The sequence below is a fragment of the Ambystoma mexicanum genome, chromosome 1p, assembly GCF_040938575.1.
Source record: "Ambystoma mexicanum isolate Mex_15411 chromosome 1p, UKY_AmexF1_1, whole genome shotgun sequence".
Taxonomy (NCBI): domain Eukaryota; kingdom Metazoa; phylum Chordata; class Amphibia; order Caudata; family Ambystomatidae; genus Ambystoma; species Ambystoma mexicanum.
Genome location: NC_090921.1, coordinates 457,741,716 through 457,766,216, shown reverse-complemented (window position 1 = coordinate 457,766,216; position 24,501 = coordinate 457,741,716). Strand labels below are relative to the sequence as shown.

At 45.5% G+C, this 24,501-nt stretch overlaps 1 protein-coding gene across 4 annotated transcripts in view; it reads left to right on the top strand.

Annotated features, from left to right (window-relative positions):
- The window catches only part of FKBP8 (FKBP prolyl isomerase 8), a 1,109,098-nt gene that overhangs the window by 200,810 nt on the left and 883,787 nt on the right, over positions 1 to 24,501 (top strand). For 3 of the 4 annotated variants that reach the window (XM_069649288.1, XM_069649286.1, XM_069649287.1), the window contains one exon: positions 23,087 to 23,433. In XM_069649288.1, coding sequence (XP_069505389.1) covers positions 23,118 to 23,433 — 316 coding nt within the window. In that variant the 5' untranslated portion in view covers positions 23,087 to 23,117. Of the gene's footprint in view, positions 1 to 20,045; positions 20,290 to 23,086; positions 23,434 to 24,501 lie in introns of all 4 variants that reach the window. The other variant, XM_069649289.1, reaches the window with a different exon arrangement.

Genomic DNA, 24,501 nt, shown 5'->3' with positions numbered 1-24,501 from the left:
GCCCCTGTCAGAGTCCCTTAGGGATGCAATCATCATTCCGCTACTTAAACCTAATAAACCGAGCACAGATTGCGGATCATACAGACCACTATCAATGCTCAACCAAGACAGTAGGATACTACTTACAGCGGTGATGGCCAATAGGTTGAGACCAGTGATAAATAAACTCATTCATCCGGACCAGATGAGGTATGTTCCGCGATGGAGTATAACCTACAACCTTAGGAGGCTCCATCACGTTATAGAGCAGACGGAGGGGGGCTCCCAAGCGGTAGCAGTAATCTCATTGGATGCAGTGAAAGCCTTGGACTCAGTCAAATGGCCCTGGTTAATGGCTTTTTTAAAGGAACATGATATTGGACCCGCATATTTGAAGTGGGTCCAACTGCTATACAGCAAACCGTTGGCCCGAGTCAGGACGGGGGCGACCATTTCAGAACAGTGGCAACTTGGTAGAGGTACTAGACAGGGATGCCCCTGGTCCCCGATGCTTTTTATATTAGCACTTGAACCCCTGGCGATATACTTGAGGCAGCAATATGGATAAGTGGGTATCAGCACAAAGGGAGGGCAACATCTGATATCCATGTACACGGATTATATGTTGCTGTACCTGAAGTATCCTGAGGAGAACCTACAGTATATTTTGGAGATCATGGAACAATATGTGATGCTGTTTGGCACAACAGTTAACCCCAATAAATCTAGCATATTCCCCCTTGTTAGGTATGTGGGAGTGCCACGATGTAAAATGCCGGTATTACAGATGGGGAAACTGAGACGTTCAGATACTTGGGGATAGATGTACACCCCAATGTTGAAGTTGAACATAAGCATAACACAGAGAAGGCAGTGTCTAAAATGGATAAAACCGTGCTATTTTGGGCCAACATCCCCTTGACCATGATGGGGAGAGTGGCACTTTTAAAGATGGTGATGCTTCCCAGGCAAACCAACAAACAATGGTGGGAACCTCCAAACCCGGCACCTAGAGGTAAAACAATACATATGAAACAGGTGGTGGTGCCGGAAACACGAGAGCAACTGAAGAACAAGGCAAAGGGTATTACATCAAAAAATCATTTTATTTTGTTATAGATTGTAAAAAAGTCTTTAATTTATTTTGTAAAAAACATCCTATATAACAGACATTCATACATTCATGCATACTAATACAGCTCAATACAGTGTTCTAACAGTATTATCTAACTTTTGTCTGGAATGAAACATTATCATTGAACACTGGAAGTGTTGTTGACATTTCCATTACACAGAATTTGTATCTGTTTGCTTTTGATCCCATTAATTGTTTTTTTAGAAAGCGTAATTTTTATCCTAACAATGGAACAGTTGTTGCACTTTCTTCACATTTCCCTTTAAAAAATGTAAATGTACTATTTTTAGAGTTGTATTGAGCTGTATTAGTATGAATGAATGTCTGTTGTATAGGATGTTTTTTACAAAATTATTTAATTAAAGACTTTTTTACAATCTATAACAAAATAAAATGAATTTTTGATGTAATACCCTTTGCCTTGTTCTTCAGTTGCTCTCGTGTTTCCGGCACCACCACCTGTTTCATATTCATAGATACTTCCCAGGCTACTACAGTACTATGCAAACATACCATATATGATACCCAAACGGATACCCAAACGATTATTTGCTAAAGAAGGGGTTCATATGGCATAACTCTAGAAATAGAATAGCGTTATGGAAGCTACAAAACCCATATGAACAAGGGGGCATTAGATTGCCCAATTTTGAGATATACTATGTGGCTAGCCAACTCCAATACGTAGCAAGGAGGTTGGCGGAGGATCCTACACAAGAGTCTAAACTGTTGAAAGCTGAGTGTACTCCTCATTTTCTGAATGAATGGAATGGCTGCCAATATCGCAGCTTGAAGGAGGGACAAAACTGCTGGATCTTGGTGGGAAAATGTGGCGAAGACCCTGCCAGGTAATGGCTCCCCAGAGATGCCACTAGTGGCAGTGGATGGGATGGATGAGCAAATGAGGATCATCGTCGGAAGGCAATGGCAACCAATCGGTATAGCAACCCTCGGGATGTGTGGCAAGACGGAAAGTGGGTAGAGTTTGACACATTGGTCCAAGACACAGGATTACACTGAGGACAATGCATCATACGCTAGGCTGGTGAAGATCATAAAAGGTACATAGTCAGAGACAGTGTTGACCTGACGGACCGACACTGCCAAAGAACCATTTTATGATTTGTCAGATGGAGGCCATGAGGTCTCCCGAATATACAAACTGTCTATGTCCAAGGAGGAGGAAGCTGGGGAATCGATGAGAGATGGTTTGTGGGTAAGGGTACAGGGATACCACAAGAAAGTACAGATTCAGTTATATGTTACCCACAGAGCATACATGACTCCTAAAGAAGATAGCCAAGTTTAAAAACGCAGGAATACAGACCTGCCCAAAATGTGGGGAGGTGAACGCAGGAATGGTACATATGTTTTGGGCATCCCCTGAAATGAGGAGTTTCTGGGGAGGTGGCCCACCTCATGGCGGGGAAGGAGATAAGGCTAGATGTGGACTCCCTGTGGGCGTGCATGCTTGGGGGAGGTTCCCCAGTCCACGTAAACTGAAACACATGAGTAAACGCAAAGACCTGGCGTACATACTTTCTAAACTCCGGATAGCAATGAGTTGGAAAGCAAGTAGAAGACCGAAGGATGAAGCCTGGTGGCATGATCTTTAGAATTGGGCAGATGCTGAAACAGTGGTGTGGAATGAAGCAGCAAACAGAGGTGGGGGAGGAGGAAGTGGACACGTTAATAGCCTGGAAACAAATAGCTACACTGTCTGGGTCTGACCAGGCAAGCCCGGAGTATTCAGGGGGAGAGGATGGAGGGATGCCCAGAGTAGAGGTTGTGGAATGCGGAGGCGTGGTGTAGGTTCTGGAATGAGGGGGGGGATGAGTGTAGGGGTAGTGAAAATATGTTATTGTACATGAGAATTTAAATGAATACTTGCTGTTACACTGTATGGTTGTCAAGTTGTAACTAATAAAATTTTTTTAAAAAAAATAATACGTCGTAGAACTTGATAGCTGGTACGGAACTGTCGGCTCATGCCGGGAAAGCTAGAGTGTGTGCTGTGCTCAGGAGAACCACCTTGACCTGTGCTCAAAACATGGGGAAGGGAGACCCCTGGAAATCAAATCCTGACTTATTATTTGTGAACACTTATTTCTTTCTTTGAAAACCTTATCCCACACTTGCTGTAATTAGCGTAAGGATTGGCAACAGGTTTTTTTCTTAGTACAGGCTCTTTAATTTAACACACCGCCACTAGGAATGCCTTATTTTTCATTTGATGGTCGAAGCTTGCTCCCATCTTAGATTTAGGATAGGTGTTTTTCCACCCTGCATTTATAATTCAATAAACACCCTTGAACTGTGATCACTTATGTCTGTCTTTACTGTTGCCACCATGAGTTCCTTACAATAAGGAGAAACGGTGTTGCAATGTTGATACTAGGGTGAATCGGGAAAGAATAAGCAAAGAGATCATGAAACAGAGAAAGTATCATCTTCATTGTTGTTTAATGTTAGTATCCACACTGGGGCAAGTATAATCATTCCAATAATAATTCTCATTATCTTCATTGGCTTTCAACGTTGTAGCCTCTTTCTTCATACTGGGACATTTATGAGCGTTCCAATAATGGTTCTCATTAACTTCACTGGCCTATACCATAAAGCTCATTCTCATTATGGTTTCATTTTTGATCATGTTTTCGACCAATAGTTTGTATGCTACTCGATTCTTATGCAAGACCTGTGTTCAGAAATACTAGCTGACCTCTCTAGTTTTTTCACCATACAAAAGATTGCAAGGACACTTGCTGAAATAAATAATTGCACTATAGTATGTGATGCATTATGTGAGGGAGAGGGAATTCAAATCTCAGCTGAAGCAGCAGGTGGGTGGGCGATTGGTTATCTAACAAGTTGGGATCTTTAAGAATGCGGGTAGCGATAAAGGTTCCCCTGTTGACAAAGGCTCTTGATCACTGGTATGCATTTAGATGCTCTAGGGATCCTTGACCGTTCATTGGGATGGAATGATCCCGATGGAGGTAGGACTGTGAAATGGAGGCACCAGTGATTTATTTTCTTTTTTACTAAAGAACACTTCGTTAAAAGAAAAGTACATTTGGCCACGCCAGCATAGATATGGAGTCACATGGAGCGTTGAGGCTTTGAGTCTGATTTTGTCAGCCAACCCAAATTCATTGGTGTCGTAGGCAATCTGCATTCATGAGATGTTGTACACAAAGATGTCATTTTAAAAAATTGAGTACTTCTGTAGGGGAAAGCACTCTATTTTAATCACTTAGTTGGTTCATATTTTACTAGTGGGCATGATCAAGGCAGTACAGCTTCTGTTTTTGGAAAACATTTATGTAGTTCTGTTTTTTTCCCTGTAGTCCCCTGGACCAAATCATTTGGTAGATATTTTGTTCCATCTTTTGTATGTTAAAGTTGCTGAGAGAGAACTGGCAGAAAGGTGAGAGTATGCGGGCCACCAGGCAAATGATTGTGGACCAGATAAAGACTCCAGGAGTTTAGTTAGTTTCCTTTATGGCCTATCAAATGGCGGCTTGTATTTTATTTTCAAAAAGATCAAGGTAGAAAAACCTACCATTCTCTCATCTAGCTCTAATGTACAACAAGCAGTGCCTAGGAGAACTCTGTAGAATTCAATAGTGAGGCTGTCCGGGCCCAGACCCCTATTGGGATTCATGGATTTTGATGCCAGACACATTTCCTCTAAGGAAATGGGAAATTCCAACAACCCAGTAAGACATTCTGGACCTTGGAGACAGTCATCTCAGCAGTTAAGGACTCCACACTTTCGCTTTCTTAGTATTGGGCAGGCTGATAACAAATCACTCTAAAGGTCATGAAAGGCATGATGTCACTCTTTGATGGAGCCTAGGTTCCAGAAGTCTCCCTGCTCTTTTCTGACTCCAGAAATCATGTTGAACATAAAATGCATATGTCTCTGCAAAGTTTAGTGAGCTCACAGTTCAGTCTATTCCTCGCCCCATTAAGATGCGCTTGATGGGGTCATTAATATCTAGCACATACCTCACCTGCTAAGATGGTTTCCTCTTTGTTAATCTGAGACATGTAACGAATAAGGCTTCTTATTGATACTCCCCCTGACTCACTGACTGTAATGAACTGCATGCCTTTTATCCTTGGAGTCCAGGTTGGTACCTCCGAGACCAGCTTCCTTCCCTGGCTTGGTTATCAGCGGAGGCGGGTCTTGCATAACACACGCTGGCTATTCGCAGTCTTTCTGCAGAGGTTTCACAGGCCTTGGTTGGAAAGGCAAGGTCGCTTCTCTCCTTATCACCCTCTGTGTGTGCCGTCTTTCTCCTCCTTTTGAACTGCCGGGTTGCGACATGTCAGTTAAACAATTTTATTGTCAAGTCGGTTGTTTGTCGTGACGGGAGAAAGTGGAGAAGGGGGTTATTAGTTTCCAGATCTCCTGTGGGATAGGAGGGGGTGGGGGAACAGTGTTGTACGAAATTATAAACTTCAATGAGGGGGTTTGGTAAATTCAGAAGGGCAAGATTTGCAAAGGTTGTAGAACAAACGGGAATGACCAGGATTGTTGTCAGTAAATAAACTGGGGGGATTGTGGGAATGGTAGTGTTTGGACCACAGACTGGGAGTGTTCGGATAGGAAACAGAAAACCAGGGGTCCTGAAGGACTCATAGGGGATTTGCCAGATATGGAGGGGTCATTGGAATTGGGTAAGGGAAATTCTGTGGGTGGAAGAGAGGTAGACTTGGAACAACCCATAAAGGGCTCGGGGACTTCGTCGTCCTCGCCTTCGTCCCTGGTGTAATACCACGTCTCACCTTGGATATTCCCCCAAACATAACCCTGGGTTCCGGCACCCAAGTGACCCTCCCTTGCTCAACCAGAGGTGGAATCTGAGAGCTCCAGCACGTCCCTGGCCACTTGAATAAGGGATTCCCGAGGTCTATCCTGATATTACCTCCACCCTTTGATGTTACTTCTCATCCCACTCCCTCTCCGCTACCGCTCTCTCCTCCCTTTTATTACTTTCCTCCTATACAGTACTACCCTCCTCCACACACACTGCAGAACTGCTTGCACTCCTAGACCAATGCATCACCTGCTCGACCAATCTCCTCCACATGCTGCCTCTCCCTCCTTCCTTCTAGTAGCTTGGTCGCCCTCCACTTCGGACCTCACCAGAAACCCCCCCCACGTCCCATTTCATGTCCTGTGCTTAAATCTCAATCTCTCTCTTTCTCTCTTTCTCTCTTTCTCTTTCTCTCTCTTTCTCTCTCTCTCTCTCTCTCTCTCTTTCTTTCTCTCTCTCTCTCTCTCTCTCTCTTTCTCTCTCTCTCTCCTTCTCTCTCTCCTTCTCTCTCTCTCCTTCTCTTTCTCCTTCTCTTTCTCCTTCTCTTTCTCCTTCTCTTTCTCCTTCTCTTTCTCTCTCTCTTTCTCCCTCTCTCTCCTTCTCCCTATCTTCACCACCCGGGGCGTCTATGCGTAATGGAAATGCATAGGAAAGGGTATAAGCCCGCCCTATTTTCTCCCCATGGGTTTCCTGTGAATGACTGGTGCTACCTAGGGCTAATGTGTATATCTGTGCTTCGAGACTATATTCTGCTCGGTTCTGGGTACGTCTATTGAGGGTGGTTTGCTACTGCTTTCCTGTTGGTCACCAGTGGTGTAGGGCGCTCTCCTGGGTTAGGTGCAGGCTTCCCAGCCCCTTTGGGAGACCCTGCGATTTCCTTCCCTGCCGCTTAGGAACGTGGGTTCATTCTCATTCTTTCTCCGCCAACCACCTCCTCCCCTCCCATTCTTTCTCCCCCTCTCCTTCTGTATCCTGTTTTCTTCCCCAAAGCACTGGGCCACCGGTGTAGTTTGGTGGTTATGCTACACCTCCTTTGTATCCTCCCTGATGCTCTTTTACCCTGGATGGTCTCTGTCCTGGGTTGGCGATCCTGCAGGTTTCTTCCTGGTTATGGCCATTTGATTTGAATGCAGGGGCAATGGAAAAGCAAGAGCAACCCTGGCAAGTTTCTGCTTTTAGAAGCAAGTCTAGAGTTTTAAATGGTCCGCATATTAACATTTCGGCACAACGGGGGGGTGCAGGAATTGGGAACCTCTGCGCCCAGCGTCCCCTTTAAAATTGAGGGCATCTGGGTTTCTTGGTGACAGGCGTCCCCTATCCCCTTCCTGAGAAGGCCAGGTTGCTCGCCATGTCACACAAAGCTATTGTGAAGGCACATGCATGTTCAAATAAAATGGCGATCAGCATGCCTGCGTTTAATTAGAGAAGATGAAGGAGCAGTAGTGGTAATCATCAATTTCAAGGCAATAGCAGTAGGATCGTGACGAGTAATAACTAATGTTTTTAAAAAACTGACTTGTTGCCACAAGTGAAGTTGTGGGTTTGTACATTGATTACTAGTGTGGACGTTGCAGGGTAAGCCATATGAGTCAGGTTCTTTCCTTTGACCTACTTTATTGCCTCCCAGAATTACTTGCACTGTTCCACTAAAGCGTTATTGAAGTCCTTAAAGAATGTGATAAACCCTGCAGTGAAAGGGCTGGACTAACTGCTGTTAGGCTGTTTGGCGAGGGGCATTACCGCGGCCATTCAATGGCTGTTCAAACTACCCCTGTTTCAAGAACACGGTCACAGAAGAAACGTGAGCGACCAGGAGGAATTGAGGCGAATGGTGATCACTGCGCTGCAAATCAGCTGTCATCAAGAAAAGTAAGTCGCTTTTATTCCTGTGCCTCAACGAGTGATGAGTTAAATGCTGTCACTCGGCATGCTACAGATAATGAACCAGAACTTGCCAACTGTAATCATTTGCCCCTGTGCTGTGTTGTGATAGAGGATGGGGTAAGACCTGTTGGGGCCGTTTGCAACTGTACTGGTAGCACCATCGGTACTTCCAATCACTCAACCCAACAAAAGGAAACATTGTGCGGGATAGACTGCAGCAAAAATACACAGCCGCTTAAAGACGCTGCCTTACCTGGCGTGTTGTCTGTGTCCGCCTGCCCACGGAATGAGTTGGACGCCTGTGTGCGCAGGACCAGCGGAGACTCTCGCAGGGGTGGGGAGAGGGAGGAGGTTTCGAGCGAGTCTGGTGTTGGCTCGCCGGTTCGTACAAGTTCCGCGGGTGATGTAGGGGACGCTGTGCTGCAGGTCCATGGTGGCGGAAACGAGGCTGGGACGCCGCTCGGGGGCTGCGTCAGTAGCGAGGCTTCAAGCGGGTCTCGCGCGTGTGCCCGTAACTCTGCGCTAGCTCTCTCCGGTTCAGCGGTTGAGGCTGACGGAGCCGCCGAGTTTGGGGGAGGAGTCTCCCACAGGTACGAAGTTGGGGCTGACAAAGTGGGCGTGACTTTGATCACCAGCTTGCCTGCTTCACAACACGATAACCAATCTTTCCCAACTGGGGATGTGGATGATGAGGTTTTTAGTACCTCGCTAGGCACTTTAAAAGAGCACTTGCCCTGAATATGGCGTCTATCAGTGCACAATCCACCGCGGCAGCAAGTGGACTGGCAGTTCACGTATGTGAAGAACGCCGAGACTCACTGGATGTCGCTAACATATTAAGCAATTTAATATCCATGAATAAAGCACATAGTGGTAATCTAATGAAGGACTCATCTTTGCATGGGGGTGAACGTTCAAAAAACAGCCCCCAAACGTCAAAACGCTGTACTAAATGAGTCCAATAAGGGTATATGGGCTAACGTCTCATACAAACGTAGAAAGTCAGCAATCTGCAGCCCAAAGGAGAAGACAAGTCGGGCTTCTTCAGATGACTCACCTTTTAGGCAGATGCATTCGCAAAAGAGGATTGCCAACACGAAATGCCTAGACTTGAGCAAAACGCACCAGAATGTGCATGATTCACAGTCTCCTAACACGCTTCTATCGGATACCGGAGAACTGTCTGACTCTTCATTTTTTGAATGCCCCTTCCTGAATTTAAGGAGGGGTAGAGTCCATAGACCCAGGAACACAAGGAAGCGTATCTCGGAGGTCAAAAACTTGGGGTATAATGATCCCAGTGTGACTTCTGAGTTACAAACTGCAATATTGTCTTCCTTAGCAATTTCCATGGCTCCCTTAATGAAATTATATGAACATCTGAATGACTCATTGAAGGACCTCTCAACGCTGACTGCTTTAATGAACACTAAAATAGTCCACCTGGAGCACACATGTAGTCAGTCCCATAGGAATATCGATGATGCCTTGAAAAATCTGGATGCTTCACTCAAATCCTTATGCGACCAAAAAAGAAACAACTCTTGGCTGACGTAGCTCGTGAAGCATTTGCCTTGTTTAAATATGAAGGACTGGCCCTAGTAGGTGCCAAAAGAAAAAATAAATAATAAATACAATGCAGAGAAGCCCAGAGCTACCGGGAGCGGTGTGCCCAGATCCTACATCGCAATCCGTTGACAGCTGTGCAGAGAGTGCTTTAAGCGAAGCTGTAATTGTCCCTAGAGGGCCTGTGGCGCCTGCTCTAACATGCCAAGAGAAGTCCCTTGATCCTATTGTAACAAGAGTTCGGACTTGGTCACTGATCCCCAGTCAAGTTGCGTTGGTGCTGTGCCACACGTACCGGATCGAGCAGTTTGTAACTCACGAGAGTGTGAACAAATCATTAACATCTCATTCAACACGGCCTTTGAGCAGACTAGAGCTTGCAAGAAAAATCTGTGTATTGAAGATCAAACGCCGACAGCTTCTAACCTAGAATCACAGCTAAGTGTCGAGAAAAGTGGGCCTCCTAGCACTCAGGAAGGAGAAAAATTTAATGTATTCTCCATTTTTGGGGGCACCTCTAGTTCCTGCCCTGAAGTGGTTGAACAAAAAAGCAGAAAAATAAATCTACAAAGCCTGCGAAAAAATCTAAGAACCTGCCCGGGAAGAATAACAACAAAAACACGGGAGCACGAAAATTCTTGCGGAACATAAAGTTTGTTCAAATAGTGACTAAAGAAGTGTGCAATTTCGATCAAAAGGAGAATACACAACAACTCGAGTTGCAAAAAAAAGCTGCCACTCAGCAAGGACCAAAAGAGACGGACTTAACACGCAACGATATATCAGCGGCGCTCTTAGATATGCCCACATACGATGATCTAGAAGAAGTTGAGGTGTCTCAAGTTGCTCCTCCGAAGATCACACTTGCTCTGATTCACTTCCCGTAAAGACAGTAGGGTCGGCACATATTGAATGTCCAGACGATAAGGTTGAAGTTGACTCGGTCGTCGAAGTTCCGATTATAAACCATGTTGTGGTTCCACAGAATGTCGGAACCAAGACGACTCGAACTTGCCATCTTATTAAGGAATCAGGATCTCCTGCGTCGGGTCCACTTGCACCGACAAGCCCACCGTTTGGGACAATGCAAGAAAGAAGGTGGAAATTACATAAAGAACAAGCGCAAGTTTATCGGAATGAGTCCATTAGAAAAGAGGGCGCACACACCTCTTGCACTCGGGATGAAGCAAGAAGAGATGGCAACTTGTACAAAAATCACATGAAAGACGACTCATCAAGTTCTGCGTGGGATGCAAGTGTGAACTCCCTTGGAAGAAAGAAAAGTGAAGGCAAAAGAGTGAAAGACTCAACACCGATATTTAAACTGATGATTGAGAGGATGAACTCAAAGGACAAGTTGATCTTAAATAGAACAAACATCATCCGATTATTCGATTTAATTCCAAGCCTACGTGCCATCAAGTCTGACGACTTAAAAATCATCGCATTTCCTAATGAAAGACGGCACGACAAAGTAATTCTTCACGTGATATCGTCATTGATAGCTAACACAATTGTTGAGGCGAACGTTGCACTATTCTCACTCGGATTCGAAGTCTATGCGCTAGAAGCCTTTGGCAGGAGCCCGGTCGACCAAGATGCAAGAAACTCCCATGATACCCTAAGCTGCTTGCAGCAGAACACAGTGATACGTTCTCAAACGAAGGAAGATACCACTCAGTATTGGGGAGAAGGGTCAAAGAAGGTGGTCAGTGGCCGGCCAATGAGTCCAGTGCGCGAAAAAGAAAAAGTAGAGGGAAAAATCTTTAATCCAACGGCAATTGAGAATGTGGGTGCACTTGAGACACCTAAATCAGACATAAGGATTACGATATGTGGAAGCCAAAGTGCGAACCTGGCATGGGAGAGCACTAATGGTGGCCTAACTACTAATGAGGCCACTCGTGAGTGGGGATGGGTAGCGGCAACGATCAACACAAATGCCCAGCAATAATGCCAGGGCGAATGATTGCTTAGTGGCCTCCTGGAACACACAAGGCTTCAACCATCTCTTTAACACGACTTGGTTGGAGGGAATAACTATTGCTTGTTTACAGGAAACGTGGCTACAAGAAATTCCTCTTTCAAGTGACTACGAAGTGACCCTGAATCCCACGATAAAACTGGAAAAAGGGCACCCTGTAGCTGGTCTGTTATCAATGGTAAACAGGGCCTCTGGCTTTAGGATTCAAAAATCCATCAACCTCTCTTCATACATTCAGGAAACCACGATCACAAAACAGGAAATGGGCTCTGAAGATATTTACAAAATAATAATTTTAAATGTGTATTGGAACCGCTTGAGGGCCGGTAAATCTGAATTCTTAGAACAAATTGCTGAAATTCTGGACACCCTCTACGAGCTTACGGCAAGGGTTAACATTATGATATGTGGAGATCTGAATATTGATTTGTTTAACCCTGTGTCAAAAGATAAAAAGGCTCTCGCAGATGAATGGCTAGAAGAAATGGAAGTGAGACAATTGCTAATGTTGAATGGGAACACCCTCTGGGACATGCCCCCGGGAAAAGCTTGGCACCGGGAAGACTCATCATCGATAATCGACTATATGTTCATTTCCATTGATTTGCACGTCCGAATAAAGTCTTTCAGGATTAGGAAGGAATCCAGTAGTGACCACAATATGCTAATATCACAGCTTACATCATCGCCGAAGAACACCTTTTAGGTGGCAACATTCTGTCTCGGTCGCAGCAAATGGGGTTAGACTTCGCTTAGAGGATCATGAAGTTGCCCAGCTGTCAATGGCTTACGGTCAGTACAACTTCCAATTGGAATACGAGCAGCTACTGCAGCAATTTAAGATCAAGAATGGAGGGCTGAAGAACTTAAACATGGTCCGCAAACATTGGTTTGATCCAGAAATACAGATTCGGAAACAGCAGATGAGACAGGCAATTCGACAGGCAAAAACATTGGCACGATACTTCGAAAGAATGGAATTAGAGTTGCAAAACAGAGGTACAAGAACTGGATGAAGGCACACGTCCACTTGACCACCCAAAATGACGCCGAAATAATGCTCTCCGCCTTACATAACAAAAACACGAGAATTTTGGAGGATTATTAATAACACAGAGGCCCCACAAAAGGCCTTGCAAACCTGCCTGGTGACGGAAGCAACCTGGATCTCTCATTTTGAGAACTTATATAAGGGATACAGGTCTGCGGTTAATGATAGTGAAGTGACCTTTCCGCCACGTGCACTTAAGTACTGCAAAAGTGACATTGTGACTATCATTATGAAGGCTGACAACTCAAGAGCTTCTGGCCCTGATGGCTTAACCAACTTCACCATCAAGCAATGCCCCGAGATTTGGGCAGAGTTCTGCATAACCCTCTGACAGAATAAACAACTCGGGGCATGCTCCTAAGTCATGGAAATCGGCGATTATCGTACCTATATTTAAAAAAGGGGACAGATCAAACCCCAAAAACTATCGACCGGTGGCATTATTGGATGTTCTGGGTAAGTTTTATGCAACCACTCTGCAGAGAAAACTAGTAGAATGGGCAGAAGAAACGGTGCACGTAGACGCCCGACAAGCTGGGTTTGTGAAACAAGTGGATTGTTCCTTAATCCTATTACTACTTAATTTGGATAAAATGGAGGGCCTGAAATCAAACACAGCAGTATACTTGGCATTTATCGACTTCTCAAGTGCATTTGATACTGTTGATATGGACTTTTTGTGGTCCAAATTGCGTCAATGGGGGTGCCAAGAAGAGTTAGTAGCTGCAATTCAGGAGCTCCACACAGATACAACTATCAGGATCCGCCTAGATCAATCTGGCACACTGTCAAAGATGATCACTACACATAAGGGTGTAAAACAAGGTTGCCCACTTGAAGTAGCTATTTTTAGCCTGTTTATATCGGATATAGGAAACTCGATAGATGCTATAGTTTCATTTCCACCGAAAATAAACAACTTACAGGTAAGCTGGCTCCTATATGCTGACGATCTTGTTGTGATGGATTTAACACCTGTCGGGCTGAAAAGAAAACTCGACGCCCTTCAAAATTACATAATCGAGAACCGGCTGCAGATCAATGAATAAAAAAGACAAATCTTAATATTTGAGAACTTGAGAGGAGCGGTATCAAAAAAAGCAAAAAAATTCGAATGGTGTCTAGGTGTACCGATGACGATATGCCAAAAAGTCAAATATTTAGGTATGGTGTTAAGTTCTTGTATCAACGATGCCCCCTGGGTAGCTGATGCAAAAAGGAAATGCACCCAGTTAGAGTGTCACGCGCTTCGTATGAAAAAGAAATTAGGGAAATTCTCATTAGAACCCTTACGACTCTTATCAACAAAGTGATACCAGCATTGATATACAGGGCTGAGAATGCCTTGGGATGCCCTCACGAATTATGGTCTTCCCTGGAGAACCAATTTTGGACTAAAGTATTGGGACTCCCAAGAGGGACTATGACCTTGTGCATTAGATATGAGCTATCGTTCATTTCATTACAGGCAAGGATTACCTGGAATTTGCTATCCTTGTTTTGTTAAGACACGTGTACGGGAAAACATCTTGCAATTTGAAATCCTCCACAGCGCCACGGCCAAAGGACAAAAAGTTGTGGCAATGTGGATGCAGCGTTGTGAAAGCTTACTAGATGAATGCGATATTAACATCAACCTGCTCCACGAAAACCCTGACGCCGCAAAATTGAAAATCTGGCGTTCAGATTGGGAGAGAACTTGCTCTCAAAGAGCTATGGCAAAATTGATGAGACGTGCCATCTGAAGCACGTGCCTTTAACACGGCTCAACGTTACATCAGCCTTTTTCCAGATCCCTCGCACGGAGACGCTTCATGATGTTTGGTATGAATCTGTTTAAAACCAAAGAGCGTTTACAAACATGGAGTTGTAATAAGACCATAAACCTCACGTGCAGATTCTGTATGAAAGACCCAGAAACATTGAAACATTTGGTACTATTCTGTAATAGCCTCTGCGGTGAAAGAACTATGCAGCTCAGTCTGTGGAGCAGGAATCGCCCCTCCTTGTGTGCGGAAGAATGGTGGGGTCACATGTTTAACGGAGTTGATTCAAAATTGTTAATCCCATTGACGCACTTCTTAAAAACAATTGAACAACGGCTAGATGCGGTCTCTGGAACTGATTCATGACAGAGGGGCCAATGGGGAATTTTTGGACTCGGATGGACATGGCCAGAGGAGGGTCGAGGGGACAATGCAGGATGTTTGTTGTTAACTGATGTGTGTAAACATTTTAAAGGTTTGTATAAACTGTATAAAATAAAAAATAAAGAATGTGATCTTTCTTTTCTGCCTGTCCAAAAAATCAGATTGAATCTCCTCTGCCTTCTTGAAGACCATCTCCTTAACAGGGTACTGCCGGGACTTAATGATAAATGGTGTAGGACAGTGGTCTGGGCCCCAGGTTTCAGATGTTTTTCCCTATGACTCCCATTACTCCTCACCAATAACTATGCAGGCTATGTCTGATGAGGTTTTGTCCAAAACGTAGGCAAAGGTTGCAGGACCCTGGTCTAGAGTGTTGAACCTCTGTACGTTTTTGGTCAAAAGTGGTGAGCCCTTTCATGCTCTACAAACATTCTAAGTCCTAGATTCTATGTCAAGATCGTAGGCGAGTATTCTGCTATAACATCCATTACTCGTGCTCTTCAGCAGTTTCACAACTCACAAATGTATCCATAATAAAAACAAACCAGAACAAATGTTCAATGTTTTTTCCCTATTTTTTCATGGACTTTAACTCCCTATGCCCAGTCTCACTCCTGTAGTCCACTAAGCACTCCCTGCTCCTCATAGGTCACTTCCTGCAGGGTGCCTCCCTCTTTCTTTCCTGCTCTTCAGCAAGTTAAGAGGTTTCCCATTTTCATACTATCTGAACAGCATTTAATTGACATTTATTGTCTGATAGATATAATTGATGGCATTGGTATTGAAAGTATGGCGTGTGTACATGTAATTTGCTAAGCCCGCCTTGACGTTTAGCCGCAGAGCACAGCGAGCGTGCCGGTGCACATCAGGAGCTCAGCAAGGGAATCCCTTGCCCAACGTAAAGCAGGCAGAGCAAGGGACCCGGAGCCTGCTCTGGTCCCCGGCACCGTGACAAGGAGAATGGGAGTTCTGGTTCCGAGCTGGGGGACGTGAGCCCTCCCGGGGTCGAGTGTGGTTTGTCAGGCATTCACCTCACTTGTGTAGACTCTCTCGCCCCACACCAACGGAAAAGATCCTTCGGAATCACCGTAATCTGAGAACTCTGTGGAGGAGCTGCACAGGCGCGACCACGAACTGTCGCGCAGCTGACTCCATGGATCTCCATTGACTGTTTTTAGCCCGCACCCATTGGCGAGAGAGCAGGAAAGAAAATAAATAAATAAATAAGATATAATAGCAATAAAATCGAAGATATTGGAAGAAAGGCAGCACTGCAGATTGGACACAGTCTGTAGCTGGTAAGTGCAAAAAGCGTCCAGGAGCTGCAGTCAAGAGGGCAGTTTGCCAGTGCTTCAGGACAGACGCATAGAGCCAAGCACGGCCACTGAAAGAGAGCAGTTCCCCAGGGGGTTTGCACTTCTGCCTGCAAAGTTCAGGTGATAAGCACAAGTGAAACGGCACCCTACCCATTTGTGAAATGTCAAACAGCAAATACGACTGGTGAAGTGAGGAAGGCGAGCAAATGGAGGACTCTGACCTTGTACTCAGTTTTAAAAGGGTGTTGGTGGACTCGCTAGCAGTGCCACAAAGGTGTCAAGCCCCTTCAAGAAAGACTTGACTCACCGGAGTCCCTAAAGAGTGCAGGAGTTGAGCCCTACAGCACGCCCGCGACACACCCTCAAGCAGAGGGGCAAGACCAGGGGGTATCACGGCCTCGGAAGAGGAAAATCTCCCCCCTCCCACGAGCCAGGATAAAAGGGGGAAACTGAATACCCCTGAGGCATCCAGCGCCTTTGATAAACTCTGAAGCTTATATGCAGCAGTCAAACGTGCCAAGCCTCCTACCCCCATCCTCAGGAGAAGACAAAATGGGAGACCCACATCCGGTGTCAGGAAGTGATGAGTCTGTGCCAGCAACATTGCCAGATAGTCCGACCCAACCCTGAGAAGGGACTGAGGTCAAATTGGTGGACATGTTTGACCACGATGCGTTAAGGCATCCAAGGTCGTCAGAATGGTAGCCATGCCTCTGGGTGGCTAAATATATGGCTCAAAGGCTTTGCAACAAGAAAAACAAGGTCCAGGAAGAAGTCAGAGTGCCTGCGACCTGAGCTCGCGGGGTGAGTGGCAGAATACCCAGAGCTCAATTCAAAGATGCTCTCTTTTGTCATCAAACATGCGCAAGGATATGGACCATTCAGCACAACTGCCAGGAGAAGGTGCTCAATTTGTTGGGTCCAATAGCAACAATTATGGATCTGGCAGAGAGGTCCATGGACAATGGGGAGCCGGTGGACATGGCAACGCTGGGCGGGCGGGTGCATAGGTCAGTGCGTTTGCTTAGCAATGCGAACTGCGCCATCTCATCAGAAAGGCAGAGGAGCCTCCTGGTAAAGATTGACAGCAAGCTGCAGGACCTCACCGTTTATGAACTGGGAGTAGGAGCCCAGGGCCTTTATTTGGAGAGGCCTTTGTGAAAGAGAGGAGCAGGTATGTAGGACCATACTATGCTCTGGAAAAGGCACAAGTGTTCATAAAAAGATATTTCCCGGCTGAGTTTTTAACTGGGACCGGCCATTGAGGGTCGCACAGCCGGTAGATACGCCTCACAGAGAAGTCCCCAAAGCCATATGGCCCAGTATTGGGAGTCGGACCTCTTTTTCCGAGCAAGAGGATGACCCACCAGAGGCCGCAGGGGACGCGGATATACCAGCTACCAGTCAGCCCAAACAGGCGAGGAGCCAGGGGGCAAAGTACCCTCCAGACTGCTTTGTGCTTAAGCAAGTTGCGCAAGCTATCCAGCGATGCCTGGGCCTTACAGACAGCAGCAGGATTCAGGGTTCAGACTAGAGTTCGTAGGGCGTACCGAGCAGCGCATGGTCCCTCTGAAGATGGTTTTCTCTCAAGAGGAGGAGCGCATCCTCCAGGAGGAGCTTTCCCAGCTAGCAAGCAAGGGGGCGATGGAGCCATCAGGCACTGTCGGGTTCATCAGCAACCCATTCTTAGTGCGCAGGGGACATTCTTCGAAAGGGGGATTGGTTGGCGCGAATGGACTTGAAGGCCACTTATTTTTACAGTGCTGTTGGCACCGGAGGTCGGGTCCTTTCAGGGGTTTCTGTGGGGCGGAAGCACGTGGCAGTTTAAGACGCTGCCGTTCGGTCTCTCTCAGTGGGCATTCACCAAACTCATCAGGCCGGTAGCAGCAGCGGCCAGGGAGAGGGTCGTTTGCATGATCTACCTGGACGATATTCTACTACTAGCAGCAGAGAGAGAGCTGCTGCAAGCGCAGATCTGGTGGTTGGGGCGGCTCCTGAAGTCTCATCAACTGCGAAAAGTCGAAATTAGCCCCCAAGAAAAGGGTAGTGTTCCTAGATTTCTTGATAGATACCAGGAAGGCGACCCTGGAGCTTCCAGACGCAAAAGCTCAGCCACCAAGTAAGAGATCAGAGCATGTCTCCGAAAGGAAGTAGTAGCTGTGAGGGCTAGCTAGAGTAGTAGGCCTGCTAGCGTCCTTGATCCAGATGATATCCCCGATGCCCTTACACTACAGAGCCCTTCATATTCTAGCCCCGGACAGAGGTGTCCATCTTTAGCCTTTGACCAGCTGGTCCCCTTAGATCTGAAGAGCAGAGTTGAGCTGCAGTGGTGGCTCCAGAACATAGAAGCCTGGAACGGGCGCGCGATCTGTGGCTATGTTGCAGAGTTAGTTGTAGAGTCAGACACCAGCAGATATGGCTGGGGAGCCAGGTGCAGTTTTTTTAGAAACCGGAGGAAAGAGTAGTCCAGAAGAATTGAAACTTCATCAACTGTCTGGAACTCTTAGCAGGGTCTTTCGCAAAAAATGAGACCTTTGCCTGAGGGAAAGTGAACTGCTGCGTCCTACCGGAGATAGACAACGTGTCCGCGGTGAGGTATATAAATTACCTGGGAGGGGGGGGGGTGAATTCCCGGATGCTGGCCGAGTTGGCGAAGGACTCCTGGTATTTCTGCCTTGAGAACCAAGTTTCAGTCAGAGCGGAGTACCTCCCGGGGGAGCAGAATTTCACAGCAGATTGGGGTTTAGGTACCTGCTAGACGCCAGCGACTGGATGCTTCAGACAGAAGGCTTAGGGAAACTAGCGCCACTCTGGGGGACATTAGACCTGGATCTATTTGTGTCTAGACTGAACACTCTAAGTCCCAGATTTTTCAGCTGGAGGCTGAATCCCAACGCCTTGGGGACAGGCGCTGTTCTGCACAACTGGGGAGGTGCGAGTCGCTACGCCTTCCTGCCCTTCACAGTGATCGCCATAGTGCTAGTGAAGGTACGCAGGGAGCAGGTGGTAGTGGTAGTGGTGATGGTGATCTGATGGACCTTCTGTGGATTTCCTGCAGATTCTTCCTCGGAATTTGGACCTGATCCGGGACCCGACGGTTCAGTGTCCTCCTCTGAGGATGAAAAGGGCCCTCTCGCTGCTCTCCTGCATGTATCAGGGCTAAGTGGAGCAAGCTGGCAATTTCAGGACTGTCTGCCCAGCTCATCAGGGAGGCCTGGGCTCCATGACACAGCATGGCGTAAGTGGGATTCCTGGTGGTGCCGGCGCAACGTTCATCCCATTTCTTCCCCTATACTCCAAGTGCTCAACTATCTAGCTGCTCTGACAGACAAAGGTATACCTAGGCCAATCTTGGGATGCCAACAAAGTGCTAGAGCTATTTCTAGGCTGGCCACGCAGCGAAGATCTGTCCCTAGTGTAGCTTTCCGGGAGGTTGGCCATGCTACTGTGTCTGGTTTCATGCAGAAAGGTGTCCGATGTCAGGAAATTGGAGGTAGACCGAAAGATGTTTTTCCTGGAATATAGCAAGAAGGACGAAGACCAATTAAAAAGTTATCTCCTATCCCTACTTTCCGGGCAGCTCAAGCTATGTGTAGCTTCCTGTATCAGAGTATGAGCACAGGACAGAAGAGTTTAGACTACCCAGGGTGACCCAGCTGCTTATATAGAGAAAAAAAACCTTTTAAAGTGGTGGCTTCGGCAACTATAGACAAATGGGTCAGAGAGGTGATGGAACAGGCAGGGGTGGGTCTGTCCACGTTTAGGGTGCACTCAGTGAGACGTGCAATGGCGTCCAAGGCTTTCGTATAAGGGGCGAGTCGGCAAGACCTATCGCGTGCAGCAGATTGGCCTAAAGATGCATACTTTAGAGTGTTTTATATTAAGCGAATAATGTCAGTAGCAGTGACAGTTGTAAGTAGCTTTGAACAAGCATAATGCTCGCCTCCAGTCTTGACATAGAATGAAGATTACCCAGGCGTAAAAAGGGCATGGAGTCGTGATTCTATTAAAGACAAAGAGGCAAGCATTATTCCCACCCGCCATATGGAGTGCAGATATGAGATCATGTTATATTATGCTTTATGAAGTTCCTATTTGTACACATGTGGCTGTGTATTCCCCCCCTAATATGGCATTTGTTTCTCATGCAGGGGAGGAACAGAAGAAGGCCTGAACACTGCAGAGCGTGTGAGGGAGCAGGTTTCGAGTTCCGTAAGGAGTGGACGAGGTTGGACCAAGTTTGCAGTTGATCAGACCACGTGTTCTGGTTGGCATAATCTCATTTGCCTCAGAGACCGTTCAGTGTTTTGGGACCGTACACAGCATTTCAAGAAAGAAGAAGGCAGCCTGCAGGAAGTGACCTATGAGGAGCATGGAGTGCTGAGTGGACTACAGGTGTGGGACTGGGCATAGGGAGTTGGAGTCCACGTAGAGGGTGGGGGGAGGAAAAACATTGAATGTTTTTTCTTGTTTTGATTATGGATACATTTGTGAGTTTTGAAACTGCTGAAGAGCACGAGTAGAGGAAGTTCTAGCATAATGCTCGCCTCTTTGTCTTTAATAGAATGAAGACTCCCTGCGCTTCTACACCTGTGTAATCTTAATTCCTCATCTGGGCAAGTACCATTTGGAGAAATTCTACAGGCTTGCTGCTTTAGTATGCCTCCAGAAATCCTCTGATGCCATCATTGGTTTGCACACAGAAATATTACTAATTGGAGATCCTGATGTTGGCAGTATTTATCTTGGCAGAAAAAGAAAACCCTTTTTCTTTCTAGTGCTGCAATTATATCCGCATCGGAGACCCTATACACTGATTAATCTGCCCATCTCTGAATTCTTTTGTGATCCATTTAATTGCAAACTGCTCCTTTGAGCTGCTTTGTGGACCGGCCAACAGCCCATAATAGCCAGGAGCCTTTCTTCTGGGTCAAGGCTTGGTTCACTCTCACATTTGGGTCTTTGGCTGGATTAGACCTATTGCTGCTCTTTCAGGTGGTTAGATGCCTTGCATCGAACCTCTTTGACAGCCAAAGGAGTATTTGAAAAGGCTCTTCAAGGAAGGGGGGTGCCAGAAACTCTGCTTTTATGCTGCTGCCACCAAAACCTGGTTCCTCTACATTCCATGATACTGTGGAATGGTGAACCTTAAGTTGTTGCTAAAGCATGCCCGGGTACAATGACATTTTATTTTAAATAAAACCCCACAATTTGCTGATTTAGAATCCATTCACGTGCTTGTCTGTTGGCAGTTGATCAACTTACATGTTTGTTTAGTTAACAGCTGTTTGTAAAGTTGCAGGTGGAGTTCTTTGTTGTCATTCTGTTTAGGATCAGCCTGGTCGGCTTTCCTGATCACAACACCGGCGAAGAATTGAGTACGATCTTCCATTCGACGCCCCCCCACCCCCACCCCCCAAGATTACCCCCGGATGAGCATACACCACTGCCTCTGTCCCTCCGGGCGCTTCTTCCACTGCTCGGGCTCTCAATCTGGGGAGACCACAAATGGCGAGACCAGCTAATCGCGTTGAACCTAGAAAAAAAGATGAACTCCATCTGAGTTTAATGTATGTATATCTTGCGCCACGTCTGTGGACACCCATCCATGCACAATAGAATGCAGCAATGGCTATGCACTTCCAGTCTAGCAGCTTGCATAGCCGTCCACACTGAAACTCCTGACATACATCAACACCTCTGCCATTATTATACAGTGACAACCTATGAAAATGTTGGTCCAGCTGGGATCACATTGAGTCTGCAGCACTAGCACTCTATCCTAAACCACCAACAACACCCGTCCACGTGCCTGACCTCAGGGCTGCTTACTGGACCCTAGCATGCCCACCAAGACGGAACCGGGTAAAATGCACAGACTTATTTTAAAACTTAACTCTTGGAATCTCCCACACATGGACTTCGTCTCCGAGGGCGTTCCAACCAAAAAGTGCATTGAGACCATACAAATGGGGAAAGGGCACAATATAAATGACGAATACAATACAATTTGTTTCCTACAACAATATTCTCTTTAGTAGTAAAAGGGAATTTGTAGCTTTCACTGTGAAGGATAAAATACCAATTCCATTCTAAAGACAATCTTTCTACATAATTCAGGATATTAATATGCAAGGGGGATACTACGTTCCCTGTAATTATGCCCATGGCATTCATAACAAGCAACCTTAATCTTGATGGACTCCACATCTTTAGATAAAAAAACTCTTCTCTAAATGGAACACTTAAAACATTTCAGAGTGATTTAAGGGGAAGGGGTTAAATCATGAGCTTACCCCTCTATTTTGTTTTCTTTATTCAATGATGTATTCCCTTTCCCTTACATCACTCCGAAGTGTTTTAAGTCTTTAATTTAGTGACACAGGCGAGTCATTTATCTAAAGAGATTAAGTTCATCACGGTTGTAAGGTCGCTTGTTATGAATGGCATGGGCATAATTAAGGGGAACTTGGTATTGTCACTCATTCTCTTGAGATTGGTTTGGTTGTTACAACTGCCTTACTTTTTAGGTGGCATGCACTGGCAAACCTTGACCATTTTTTCACTGCCCGTTATTTAGAAGGGTTCCATTGGATTAGAAAATAACGGAAGTACATAATTAGGTTGTTGGTGCAGTGTTGTATCAGGCTGCAAGTTAGATGAAATGTGTCTACTGTGCCTTAGCATCCTTTAGTAACATACCTCTTATTCTAACAAATGGTACAGATGTACAGTATTCATACAAGTGGCTTTGAACATGTTGACCGAAGTGCTACTCCATTTACTGGTATTGTTGTGATCTACAGGTGTGAAATGCAATTTGTACATGGCAGGCAGTTGTGAAGTACTATACAGTGTCTTATCGAAGTTCTTAGTTTTGTAGTAAACCCAGTAATGGGATTTGAGTTAGTTGCGACCGGAAATCAGTTTGATCATCCTGAGATCTACCTCATAATGTTACGCGAGTTTGCAAGCATGAGCACCCTTTGTGAATGCACTGAAGAAATGTTGGTATCCGTGTCACTATTTATTACTTAAGGCACTATGAAGTTATGCAACTAAATAATCTTTCATTTTGATTAGAAGCCTGATGGGTGTTAATAAATATTAAAGATCTTTTGCATGACATGTCTTATACTACTATGGCCATCCATGTATGGATTGCTGACCTTTCTCCTATTTACATTTTTAGCTGTTTCTTGGAATCTTTCCCTAACGCTCGAATGGCTTCCCTCGAGGAGACCCAGCCAGAAATCATTGATTCGTGTGACTCTGAGGCAAGTGGAAGCAGTGCACTTCTGTCTTCAGATAGTCAAAGCAAACCAAAAAAGACACCTTCAGTGCTAGACAGTGGAGAGGATTTTGAAATCATAGACAGTGAAGATGATGATTTAAGCGAACTGCCTCTGCTGGAAGACTTAGGGGCCACAAAGAAATTGGATACCCATGAGGAGGAGTTGAGACTGCAGAAGGCTGAAGATGTTGAGGAAGAGGATACAGAGGCCATACCGGCTCCTGACGAGTGGTTGGATGTCTTGGGTGAGTGATATGAGAGAGGAGACAGATACAGACAGAGGCACCTCAATACATGAACACCACAGCCCTCACACTGCCATGCACCTACCCCAACACACACGCCCTAGAAATGTCTTTATGGAAGGGCAAAAGGGGAACATGGCCTTACACCTTTGTTGGGACCACCATGTGTGAAATGAATCACTTGCAATATGCAAAGTTGAGATGCTTATTAATATGTTTGAGTGCCAAATTGGTTCAGAAGAGATCTGTATGTTAAACACTCATTGCAGAGATCTTTGTTCATGTGCCAGATCACACTTCCAAATCGTAGCAAGACAGACTAAGTCTTTTCTCTTCCCAGAGTTAATAAAACCTTTGAACGTAATGCCTACTCTGCTAACAAACATACTTGTACCACAGAAGGCGCTAGTTATAAAAACTAACATCCTTATGGTGAAGGAAAAGTTTCTTGCCTTCAAACAGGGGTTGTAAAAACTGGTCATATATCATTGTGTTCTCTTGTGTACTTTTCAAGTATGGCCTACAAATCATGGCATTAGTTTAGTTCATGCAAGTCAAACATTCACAAACAATTACTTTACAAAAAGAGGGCAACACTGTTTAAGCAATGAAATTGATTAAATGGTAAAGCTAGGATTTGAGCCCAGTCTGCAAAGTGTGTGATCCTGGTCAACTTATCAATATCATAATGTCAAAATTGCCTGTCCCTAAATATATCTCCAAATTGTCAGCCCGTAACTGTTATTTAGTTCAAGAAAGCTCCTTTTGTAGTCTCTGGAAAGTCACAAGGAAGCTGCATGTATTCAAACATAGCCAATTTGTATCCTCGATCTGTGCCATGGAATATGTACTTCCTTATTGTTTCATATCTGGCCCCTCTATCCATGTTTGAACACTTGTACATTTGTGATGCTGCTCATATAGTGTCTGTGTCTGCTAAGGAATGTGCAACCTTTTCATAGACTAGCCCACAAGTACCTTTGCCATGCTCTTGCAATGATACTTGTTTATTCTGAATCCAGCGAGGTTGAACAGGAAAAGGTGATTTGAAGGCGATACACAGGCTTA